Consider the following 13,079-nt stretch of genomic DNA (forward strand, 5'->3'; position numbering starts at 1 on the left):
GACTCAAAAACTTGCATTTTAATTTCTAATTATAAAAATCCAGAGTAATCCAGAAAACAGAAACCACATGTAACTGAGGTAGGTTTTTTACCTTAAGAATACATTGCTTTCTACTGCAACTAGAAAGTTATTTTTAAAAACACATTGTTTCAGATATCTGCTCCTGATACTTAACCTTCTGTTATAAACTACTTGAGCAAGTATTACAATGTTAATCTACTATATTTAATAAATTCCCTTAGAAATACACACCCTAAAGCCTTCCTCTTCCTCTCTAAAGGTAACTATAGTGCAATAAAATTAGTAACAATTCTAGAAAGATGAAACAGATATTACTACAGTAATTCCCAAGTTTATGCATGTCAGAAATCAAGGAGGAGAGTCACATTCATTTTAAAGATGATAAACTTACTGTTTTGAAAATAATATCATAAACACATTAGAACTTTGGATATGCTTTATTATGCCACAAATTCCCAAGAGATATAAGAAATATTATTTCTGAACGGGACTAATAATTTCACAAATACTAGCACTTTATTGACAATAGCCAAGTTTTTTAAGGTCATGCACATGTATTTAAGTAACGTTTTTAAAATCTCGTGCTTTTTATAAAATTTAAAGGGAAACTGTAGCAGATCCTACTTTATTTTTCAATATTCAGTGTAAAAATCTATATGTGATATAAATATACATTTTAAGGACAGGAGGGAGGACTGCAAATGAACTGCTTTGCCTAAGTTGCCAGGCTCCTGCATAGGTACCGTTATGTAAAAGATCATTGTTGGAAATGCTCCTGATAAACTGAAATAAAGGAAAAACTTTAAAACAGCTTGGTCTTTAAAAGCATTAATACCTGGCATAATTTTAAAGGGGGAAATGAAATATTCCTTTACTTCCAAATGGATTAAACAGAAAAGTCAAAATACTTCTCTTATTGAAAAACGAGTACACAAATACATTTTAAGGCTGGATACTAACACCATTTTCACAACATCCAAAGTATGGATGGGAAGCTAGGCAACACCGATATTTCTGCCATACGCCTAAGGGTAAACAAAGGGAGATGAGGACTTCACCCCCAAAGATGGTGACTGAGCCTGGCATACCACTTTGACATGTGGGCAGCAGATCACTGTTCCCATGCTGGGACTATTCTCCAAAAAGGATGCCCTTATGCAGTAATTCTACAACTTTATCAAGTTTGGTAATCTAACATTGAACTTTTTGCTAAATATATATATGGACATATGTGAAGTTCTCCAGTGACCAAGTTAATTATTAAATAAACTAAATGGTGAAAAAATGCTAATAGCTAAAATTATGTTAATTTCAGGGTTTTCAATGGAAGATATAGGAGGAAAGAGGCAAGGGTAGCTGTTTCCAAATCTAAGTTATGAACAGAATCATTAGATGTTGAGCTTTAAAAATTCTATCCAGGGTCTCAACCTAAACCTATCTAGAAGCTATAACCCAAGAATTCTTTTTAAGCAACCCAAATGATTCTGATGATTAGTCAAGGTTGAAACTTCTGAATTGGGGGCATGGGGGAGGGGAGAGGGCACGATCTAGATTATTGCAGAGTTTTAGTATTCAACATTGATATTTATCATTTACTCTGCATTTTTTCCCAACTGTCTCACCTTCCCTATTTTTCTAACAGTGAATAATGAAGTGGCTTAGCACGTAAAAGGAAAAGAGTCAGTAGGGTACCCAAAATGGGTTTTTACTATGTTCAAGCCATTTACATACATTAATTGGATAAAAGGGTACCAGTAGACTGTTTGAGATTCAACTTCAGACAGATATTTCTTAATGTATTTTAAAGGAGAAGGTTTCCTTACTCAACATGAGAATGTAATAATATAAAATAATTCTAAACATTATTGTTACTTAATAAAAGAGAAAATTTGTATAATTCTTCAAAATAATTGTTTTTATAAATCCAATGTTAGGAAGAAAATCCCTTAAATTTGAGGTAGGGGAATAATTCTCTCATATGGGAACAACTGTGTCACAGTGTTATCCTCCAAGTTAGAAATTAAGCAAAGTATTTCAGTATTATTTCTGTTTACATACTGTTTTGTTACAGTAAGTACAAATGTTTTAAATGTGGATAAATATTTTGGTTTTGATTTTAATGCATATGATAATTAAAAATATGGATTTTTTTTTCCTTCTACACTGAAATTGTATACACTCTCTAGGCTTGATGAATAAACAACTTTTAAAATACCCCATGTTCACTTATAAACCTTGGAATAATAATAAAAAAAAAAGTAGTACCTACATAAGAAATTTTACATTAAAATTACAATTGTATGTTTTTCTGAAGTCAAAGTGATTTTAAATTTATTTCAATATTTGAATACAAAATAGTACATTTTAATTTACTATAGCATAATTCAAGTATTCTCTTAAATTTTATATTTAGCCAACTAGTATATGATATTAACTGACTTTTTATAATAGCTTTCCTTTTTTAAAGATGACTGTTATACAAAAGAGTGTGACTCTATGTTCCTCTAAATTGCTTAGAATAAGTTGAGAGAACAAATGACAGTAGATAAAGACCTTTAGGAGTAAATCATCAACATATAAAAGGTTGCACACATCAGTAATAAGGCATTTGCAGGTAACTCCCTAAAAAGTATTTGAATTCATGTAAACAAAGACTATGTATATTCTTTTAGGGAGAAAATGCACTACCATAGATGAAATATATTCAGATGGTTGTGACTTTAAACCATATGTTATTTGAATACCACACAAAACCGAAAGAGGCATAACCTACCAGTTTAATAACTAAAAGATGTTACTTATTTGTGAACTAAAAGGTTGATACTTTTTGAAACTGATAATGAAAAAGAAATATTTTGAAAATAAACATCCACTGTTTTCTAGAAATAAATATACATACTTAGTTAGTTTAATGTATTACAGCATAGGAATACTGTCCTAGCGCCCAAAACATTCAATCAGTAGTTTTAAAATATTTTTCCACACTGAGCCTTGAATCTTCTACCTTGTTAGCTGCCCAACAACTTTCAAAAGAGTTTTATTCTCCTGCTTTAGTTGTTCATTTTCATCTTCTATGTCATCTAGGTCCTTAAGGAAACAAAAAGGAAAATAATACGTAAGTTTTTAAAACACTTAAAAGTATTCTGAAGGTGATAAAAAAAATTTCAAAAATATACATTCAAAGATAATTCATACAAGCAATTAGTCTGCAAACGAGGGCTAGTTCTGAAAACAACTTTGGAAGGAATATGCCCCACCTAAAGGCAGCATCCACTACTTAGACTCCTCACTGGTATCATGATAATGCAGGCCAGCTCCTGCCAGATCTTTCAGTTTTTAAAGAGAAGCCAGAAATCAGAATTCTTTATTGTGAATCTTCCAATTTTTAATCACTATAAATAATTTAAGTTTTTAGTTAAAAACAAATCCCTCCTTCCCCAAACTAAGAGCTAAATACATATGCAGTCAATGTGAGGTTTGGGGCCTTGGATTGCAACCCTGTGTCAAATTAGGCATCAAAAAGATCCAGGTACAAGTTCTAGATGTACCCCTACCACCTTGGTGATCTTTGACAAAGTATGCATGTTGCAGGGGGAGAATTTGGGGAGGTGATAGAACTGAGGTATACAGAAAAGGAGGTCTGGGGCTTACAGAGTTGATCTGGTTCAATTTATGTTAGGCTTCTCCATGATATTTTGTTTAAGGGAAAGGTTTAGAGCTTAAAAAAATGCGAAAGCCACTAAACTAGGTGCTTTAAAGTTATCTGATTCTAGCTCTATGTTCCTTATATTAATCTTAGTACCATATAAACACCAGTTGGTAAATACAAAGGCAATCCACTATAAGTTTTAGTTTGAAGAAAGACTATTTCAAGGTAGACTATTTACTGATGGTTGGAAAAGAAAACATTTATAGATTTATCCTTGCAATTCAAAATACTAAACTTGGAGAAATCAATTTGAATTCTAAGTGTACTACTGGATAGCAAAATTCTGAAACATTTAGTATACTGTCTTTGAACAATTAGGTAAATGAGTTTTAAATGTTCAAACACAGAATTTGTATTTACTCACAAACTAAATTAATGATATTAGGAAACTAATTTGTTGAAACTAACAATAATAAAGATACGGGATTCCTAAAATCACTACAACTGAGACCTACCTAAGATTTAGAATTAAATAATAAAATACATTCACATATCATTTACTAGATTACAAACTCTGTAAGGGCAGGTGTTTTTTTTATTCTTTTTAATGAACACACTGACTAAGACAATGCGAATACATCATAGACATAAAAATATTTACAGATTTTATTGAATCATATTCTAGAACCAAAAGAGGAATGCCCGTGTTCCAAACCAAGATGAAAGGCAGTCTATAAGAATGGAAGAGCTTACTTAGAATTAAAACTATTGAATACCTGAGGGTCAAATACTGGCTCAGCAGATAACTATGTGATTACTACATATGACCTTGAGCAAGTTAAACTCTGAGTTTCAGTGTCCTCATCCACACCCTGCAGTTAATGCTGGAGAGCTGTATTAGAATAAGTCTGCACATAATGAAGCTTTCTATTTTCCCTTCTTTTAGAATTAAGAGTTAAGATTGGATTAGGAATTTGTTCCGTTTTTCCCTGAAGCAAATTTATTTCTTTCCTCCATCTTATGTAAAGCCTTCGAAAAAGGGAAACTATGAAATCTCTCCTCATTACCATTACCTAAGTATGGCCTAGCATTAATACCTGCTTCTTAAGCAGGGAGTAAATTCTAGGGCTGAAAGAGAAAAAAAAAAAGAGAGACCTTAGGTTTAGGCTAAACCTAAAGCTGGGGATGCATATGTATAACTGAAGAAAAAAAAGTGGTGAAAATACCACAAAGACAAGGACATATGGAGTTTCTTATGGCAAGACAGTAGCAATTTTAGTTCTTCACTGGGGCAACTCTGTACCAGTACCATTTTATGTGTGGTGCTGACCAAGCTGCCTCTTACCTCCAGACTCTAACAAAACACAGAACAAATCCATTCACTGGTCCATCCCCAAAACAACAATATTAAGTAAATACAACTGACTGGTAACTGGCCAGAGGAAATCAGTTTATGGAATGAAATGACAGTTCTGGCTACCACAAATTACTATTGCATTAACAAAAGAATGAACTATTTAGTTCATATTATTATTTAATAAAATTAAATAATTTCTTCATATTTATGTATTTTCATCCAGTTGACAGAAAAAAAGGAAACCATTAAACTGAAATATGTGAATACTCACTCGATTTAACAAATCAATTTCTTCTTTGAGTTTTCCAATCATTTCCTCTTTATCTTGCATTAGTCTCACAAGTCTTAAGTTTTCTTGTCTTTCTCTTACCACTTCCTGGTAGATATAATTACAAAGTATTAATTGGGAAGTAACAAGTTGTTTATAATCTTAAATAGCATACATCTGCTAAGTCTGGTGAAGTACCTTAGATACATGAAGATTTCCAATGAATTTCTTAAGTCACTTGGTAAGGAAAGGAGGACCCCATCCCAGAAAAGAACCAGAGAATGAGAGGAATACAGGAGTTGTAAAATATACTTCTGATTAAATCTATGTTTACCCAAGTTTTTAACAAATACCAATACTCAATGACTTTAGCTCTTTAGTTGATCACCACCATTAGTAATAAAATACCTTAACATTTAATGACCAATACCCTGTTGAAGAAAATTCAAAATTTTAATAAAAAATACAAAGTTCAAGAAAAGGAGATGGCTCTATGGAAAACTCTAAACAGAAAAATAATGATCCTCCATTTTACTTCTGGCTCTGCCAGTTAACTGACAATGGATAAAATGAAGGAACTGAAAATGATTACTGGTTTTTAAACTTTTTTTTTCTTTAAACAATGCAACACCTTTTCCAAAGAAATCTTATCAGAAGCCTGGACTTTACGCTGGGTCAGCCACCTTGGGGGCAAAAGTGAAGCAGAACTGAAAGGTCTCACATAGAATTTGGCTTCTTTCTTACTCACCCTCAGAGGAAAGCAGCCAGCCGGCCTCATTAATCAGCTGCTGCCAACTGCTAGGAACTCAATCCAAACTCTTGTGGAACTTTAAAAGCCCTTCTGAAGAACCCCCTTGAAAACTATTATACTATGTATTCCTTAAAGTTTTTAATTTAAACTCACAGAAACTAGGGTTAAAGTTCGAATGTGAACTAACAATAATCATAATATTATAAAAAGAAACAATTTTTAAAATTCAATCTCTACTTAAAACAATTTTTATATCACAAGGAATAGTTTCAGTTCAGCAAAATAAAACACATTTTCAACAATCAGAAAGTAATTCAGCACCATTATCAATTTTAGGGATTTAATGTTTACAGAACAAAGTTGAGACTCCATGGTTAATAAATTAATGCCAATATTCATTTGAGATGTTCTCAAAGATACTCCTAAACAGGTTTATCCTTAAAATTGTTTCAAACACCACAGTGGCTCTAGGCTCTACCTCACAACCCAGAAGAAAGTCTACAATCTGTACAGATAATATAATAAACACACAGTAGTACATACTGCTAGCAGAGACTTCTAACCATTTCAAAGGCAAAGATTGTTTTCAATATATTAAAGATAACACTTGGCAAAATGAGAGTATCCATTAAATATTAACCAATTCAAGAGCTGGCTCCATTTCTAAAAGTTTTAACATCAACAGAACTGGACAGAAAAGTATTAAGGAAATCAGAAAATGCTTAGCCATTATGCATCTAGAAAATATATAATTAAGAGTGATTCAAAGCTTTTATTTGACTACACATGGAAGTACCGATTAACACTACTGGTTATCTTCCATTAGTGCCCCTCATTCTTTTCCCTTTTTTGTCACTGTCTCTTCCTTACACATTTTTCTCTGTGCTGCTATGAAAGTGAAAAAGGGATCCCAATGGTATATTAATTTCATAAATCTTAAATAATTTGTAATTCATACCTTTTCAAGATCTTCAATTTTCTTTTCCAATGTGCTACTTGAGACCAAATTACCTGAAGCATTTGCATCCCTGTTATACCTGCTGAACCCACTTCTATCTGTTCGGGAAAATCTACTTGAGACATCTTCTTCAGAGGCAGTGGTTGTGCTATGGAAATAAAAAAGATACAAAAATTTTTTTTTTTTTTTAGATGTTGGGGGTAGGAATTTATTAATTAATTAATTTATTTTTGCTGTGTTGGGTCTTCGTTTCTGTGCGAGGGCTTTCTCTAGTTGTGGCAAGCAGGGGCCACTCTTCATCGTGATGCGCGGGCCTTTCACTATTGCGGCCTCTCTTGTTGCGGAGCACAGGCTCCAGATGCACAGGCTCAGTAGTTGTGGCTCACGGGCCTAGTTGCTCCGGGGCATGTGGGATCCTCCCAGACCAGGGCTCCAACCCGTGTCCCCTGCATTAGTAGGCAGATTCTCAACCACTGTGCCACCAGGGAAGCCCCCCAAATTTTTAAAGATACCTAATATTCAGCAAGAAGAGTGCCAAGAGTATTTTCTGTTCACCCTAAACAATTATCATTCCCCTGAGGACACATGGTTATAATAGCCAACTTATTTATAATTATGGAAGTTAATCATTATTCCAACACGATAAAAAAATTTTTTTTAAATTAATTCTTTTGACCAGTATCTACTGAGTAGCTGCTAAGTACCAGACACTGTTATGAGTACTGAAGATGGAACAGGAAACACAGATGTGCAAACATGGACTGACTTTCATAGAGCTTTCAGTGTAATAGGAATATAACCAACGACAATAAAGCAAGACAACTATCACAATAAGGTAAGTGTAAGGTACTCTGAGAACTATGACAGTGGACCTAATGTAGCCTATCTGTAGTGAAGAACCACTTTCTTTCTCCTTTTATTTTTAAATTCCATTACATCATGGACAAACACTTTTTTTTTTTTTGGCTGTGCTGGGTCTTCACTGCTGCACACAGGCTTTCTCTAGTCGCATCAAGCAGGGGCTACTCTTCATTGTGGTGCACGGGCTTCTCATTGAAGTGGCTTCTCTTGTGGCGGAGCACAGGCTCTAGGCACACAGGCTTCAGTAACTGCAGCACACGAGCTCAGTAGTTGTGGCTTGTGGGCTCTAGAGCACAGGCTCAGTAGTTGTGGCACACAGCAGTTGTTCCGCGGCATGTGGGATCTTCCCAGACCAGGGCTCAAACCCGTGTCCCCTGCATTAGCAGGCGGATTCTTAACCACTGTACCACCAGGGAAGTCCCCATGGACCAATACTTTTGTAAGATCAAACAAAAATGAACTGGAAAAATAAAAGTAAAAAAGGCCATACAAAATACAAGCCTAAATGTTTTATTAGATTCAGACCCATAAAATTATATTTCAAAAACAGGATAAACAAAAAAGAAAAGAATTACATAAAACTGCAGAATTTTCATTGGAAGTATGCATATAGGCAATTATAGAAAAGAGTTATCGCACTAGCAACTTTTGTCATTTCATAATTCTTATTTAACCAAAAGTTATCACTGAAATAGCCATTCTTCATATTAAACACCAATTCACACATTCTGAACTAATAGCATATGTCAATATTTAAAGTTTTTAATATAACAAATAAGCTTGCTTCTTGCTTTTGCATTAGTTATCTATTACTGCATAAAAAAATATGCCAAAACTTAGTGGCTTAAAATAACACAGTTATTATCTGACAATTTCTGTTGGTCAGGAATCTGGAAGCAGATTAGCTGGGTGTTCATGATTCAGGGTCTCTTATGAGGTTTTAGTCAAGATGTTGGTCAGGGCTACAGTCATCTGAAGCCTTGTCTGGACTGGAGAGTTTGCCTCACTGAGCTGATGGTAAAAGGCCTCATCAGTTTCTCACTGGTTGTTGGCCAAAAGCCTCAATTCCTCAGTATGAGGGCCTCTCTACTGGGCTGTGCACGACAAGGCAGCTGGCTTCCAGAGAGAAAGCGACACAACAACCAAGACAGACACTGCAGTCTCTGTTATGACCTAAACTCAGAAGTGACATACTATCACATCAACCCCATGTTGAATGTGGAAGGGGATTACACAAGGTGAAAATACCAGGAGGTAGAGCTTCCTGGGGGCTCTTTTGGAGGCTGGCATCATTCTTGCTAATCTACCGAATCTAGCTTGGACTGATGACAATGCTGATCACAAGGGGTAAGGTATATCTAAACTACCTCTATGATTTGTTTTAGTAGCACTCACAACAGAGAAATTAGTTTCACAGATGTATATTGACCAAAACAGGGGAAGAGACTTTGAAGCAATTTTAGCAAGCTCAGGATATTCAGTTTTAACTTTTACCCAATATGCAGAAAATGACATTTTTCAAAATTTGTCCTCAATTCTTTATTGGTAGCCAGTTCCAAAAATTTATCCATCAAAAGTATAGTTAAATCTATAATAACTTTTGATGAAAAATAATAGATTCTTGATCTATTAATTTCCTATGCATGGGTTTTCTTTTGATGGAAAATAAAATTCAAAGTCTTATCAAATTTGTAAGGTATATGCTTATAACATTTTGCAACAGTGCAATATTAAAATCATCACCTACTTACTGATAAATTGTGGAACCCATCATAACAATTTGAAGAATCTTTTCCCCAAAATTTCTAACTTTCATTTTTGTCCTTTGACCTTATGTAACACTGAAAACATTTGATATTTCTTTCTTGCATGAAAGGCTAATTAAGATCATTTTTTAAAAAACAATGATGCTATCAGACAAATAACCTTAATTCACATATTTTAAAAGCTGGGGACTAAACTAGTTTCTTTTTAAAAAAAAATGAAGTATAGCTGATTTACAAAACCTGATTTTTTATCTTGTAAAAACATGAAGTGTTCATGCCAAAGGTCAAATACTTTGCCTGAAAATTTCCCTTTAAAAATTATTGTATACCTCAGCATATCGTAACAGCTGATTGGCTCAGCTTCCAAACTATCATTTAGTTGTTTTAAAACCTCAAATTTAATGTATTAGTGTTTAAGTAATTCACACTTTTAGCGAACTGTTAATTTAGTTGATATACCAAGTACACTACTTAGTTCAGCCGACATAACAAGACTTTCTCAATGAAACAAGCAGGAAGTTGATTTACATTCTGGCACAAGTTTCAACATTTTTTCCCTGTCACTGTCTATATAATAATCAGAACATACTCCTGCAAAGCAAAGCAAAACACCAAACCACATTTGTTGACTTGGTAACTCTTCAAAGTTTTATATATCTCAGACAAGCTGTGTTTGTCAGCAAGGAAGCTGAAAAATAAATTCTTCCTTCACATTACTGTCATGTGAGCAAAATCAATGTGCTGATCATATTGTAAGAAAAATTCCTTTGCTATCCTGATTTGTCTAAGAGTTGGTCTTCTGTATGACTAAAACTGTCCCTAAATATACCAAGCTATGGGTGTTGCTGGGAAATATTACATGAACTACCTTCTTTGCTACAGATTCATCCAACACCTTCCAGCGAACATCTTTGTCTTGTCATTTGTGTGTAGTTTTTTAATGTTAGCAACCTGAAGTCAGACTGTAAAAGAAACTCACAAAATACTAATGAAATCCTGAATATATACGAAATCCTGAAGATCTCTTCTGTCAGCTTAACTGTAATAGTTCTTCTTTCAAATAAGGCATTTGTGGTTGTGAATATAATTATGTCATGCATGTAAATGCCACTTAAATTTTGATGGTTTTATTGTTTTAGCAGCCAGTACATCACTGCAAATAACCCACTGTGGTTTTAGCACTTCCCATCAATAATGGCTAAAAATTGAACTCAATATAGGAGGGAGGATACTTCCCAACAGAACTAGTACAAACTCTTTTGGTCTGTACCTCTTTGAAATTACTTCCATCATCATCATTTGGTTTAGTATTACTGTCACATTCAGAAAAGATGTATCTTTTTTTATTAAAAAAATAATCTAGGAAAGCTTCCTTTATCATAAGTAAATTAAGATTGAAAATAAAGAATATAAATTTTAGGGCTTCCCTGGTGGCGCAGTGGTTGAGAGTCCGTCTGTCGATGCAGGGGACACGGGCTCATGCCCCAGTCCGGGAAGATCCCACATGCCACGGAGCAGCTAGGCCCGTGAGCCATGGCCACTGAGCCTGCGCATCCGGAGCCTGTGCTCCGCAATGGGAGAGGCCACAACAGTAAGAGGCCCGCGTACCGCAAAAAAAAAAAATTTTACTTCCTAGATTTAGGTAATACTAACAAAAGCAGAAATTGAAAAGAATAAAAAAGGTTTTTTGTTTTTATTTTGATTTATTATATATTTACTTTTTAATTATTTTACTTATGAAACAAGAATATGCCTGATTAAATTTAACACATGATTTTTAAGGTAAATAAATCCTTCTTCAATTCTTACACATTTTGGGTTACAAATGACTAACATAAAAATAACACAGGTAGAGCAGAATACACATTCTTCTCTAGCTTGCATGGTATACTAACCAAGATAAACCATATTCTGAGCCGTAAAACACACTTTCACAAATTTATAAGAACAGAAACCATATAATGTCTGCTCTTAGGCCACAACAGAATTAGACTAGAACCAGTAACAGCCCCAAAATAACATGCAGATTAAACAGTGCACTCCTAAATAACACGTAGGTCAAAGAAGAAATCTCAAGAGAAATTTTAAAATATTTTGAACAAAACGAAAACGAACCCACAACTTATAACTTGTGGAATGCAGTAAAAGCAGTGCTTAGAGGGAAATTTATAGCAATGAACGCATATATTAGAAAAGAAGATAGATTTAAAATGAATAGTCTAAGTTTTTACCTTAGGAAACTAGAAAAGAAAGAGCAAATTAAATCCAAAGTAAGCAGAATAAAAGAATAACAAGAACCAGAGCAGAAATGAATGAAATTGAAAACAGGAAACCAACACAGAATAATCAATGAAACCAAAAGCTATTTCCTTGAAAATATCAATATAAGCAATAGGCCTCTAGCCAAGCTAACTAAGAAAAAGAGAGAATCTCTTCCAGAAGATAAAAGCAGAGGAAATATTTCCTAACTCATTTTATGAGGCCAGCATTACCCTAATACCAAAACCAAAGATATCGCAAGAAAAGAAAACTAAACACTAAGATGTCTCATGAACATTGATGCAAAAATCCTCAACAAAATATTTGCAAATCAAATTCGAGAATGTATAAAAAGAATTATACACCAAAATCAAGTGGGATTTATTCAAGCCTGGTTCAACAGTTTAAAAAAAAATCAATTAATGTAATCTATCACAGTAACAGGCTAAAGAAAATCACATGATCACCCATAAATTCAGAAAAAGCATTTGATAAAATCGAACATCTATTCATGATAAAAACTGGACAAACTAAGCACAGACGGGAACTTCCTTGACTTGATAAAGAATAACTACAAAAAACCTACATCATATGAAATGGTAAGACACTCAAAAGCTTTCCTGCTAAGATCAGGAGAAGGCAAGAATGTCCCCCCCCCCCCACTATTCCTTTTCAGCATCTTACTGGAAGTCCTAGGTAATGCAATAAGACAAGAAAAGGAAATAAAAGTAATACAGGCTGGGAAGGAAGAAATAAAACTGTCTTTGTTCACAAATGATAAGATCATCTATGGAGAAAATGTGAAAGAATCCACACCAAAAAATTCCTGGAACTAATAAGCAATTATAGCAAGGTTGCAAGATACAAGGTTAACATACAAAAGTCAATCCCTTTCCTACACGCCAGCACTGAACAAGCGGAATTTGAAATTAAAAACACAATACATTTACATTAGCTCTCTCCAAAATGAGATACTTAGGTATAAATCTAATTAAATATATACAACATCTACGTGAGGAAAACAACAAAACTCGAATGAAAGATACCAAAGAAGAACTAAATAGAGAAATAATCCCTGTTAATGGATAGGAAGAGTCAATATTGGCAAGATGTCACTTCTTCCCAACTTTGATTTCCCACTATCTACTGGCTCGATGAAAGCCGAATCAAAATCTTAGCAAATTATTTT

At 34.0% G+C, this 13,079-nt stretch overlaps 1 protein-coding gene across 2 annotated transcripts in view; it reads right to left on the minus strand.

The window, feature by feature from the left end:
- Window positions 1–443: 443 nt before the first annotated feature.
- PAWR (pro-apoptotic WT1 regulator) overlaps window positions 444–13,079 on the minus strand; it is a 102,069-nt gene continuing 89,433 nt past the window's right edge. For both annotated transcript variants that reach the window (XM_060025302.1, XM_060025301.1), the window contains 3 exons: window positions 7,005–7,152; window positions 5,299–5,403; window positions 444–3,108 (listed from right to left, as the gene is read on the minus strand). In XM_060025302.1, the coding sequence (XP_059881285.1) occupies window positions 3,022–3,108; window positions 5,299–5,403; window positions 7,005–7,152 (340 nt within the window). In that variant the 3' untranslated portion in view covers window positions 444–3,021. The remainder of the gene's footprint in view (window positions 3,109–5,298; window positions 5,404–7,004; window positions 7,153–13,079) is intronic.

Source organism: Delphinus delphis, chromosome 11 (genome assembly GCF_949987515.2).
Source record: "Delphinus delphis chromosome 11, mDelDel1.2, whole genome shotgun sequence".
Lineage (NCBI taxonomy): Eukaryota > Metazoa > Chordata > Mammalia > Artiodactyla > Delphinidae > Delphinus > Delphinus delphis.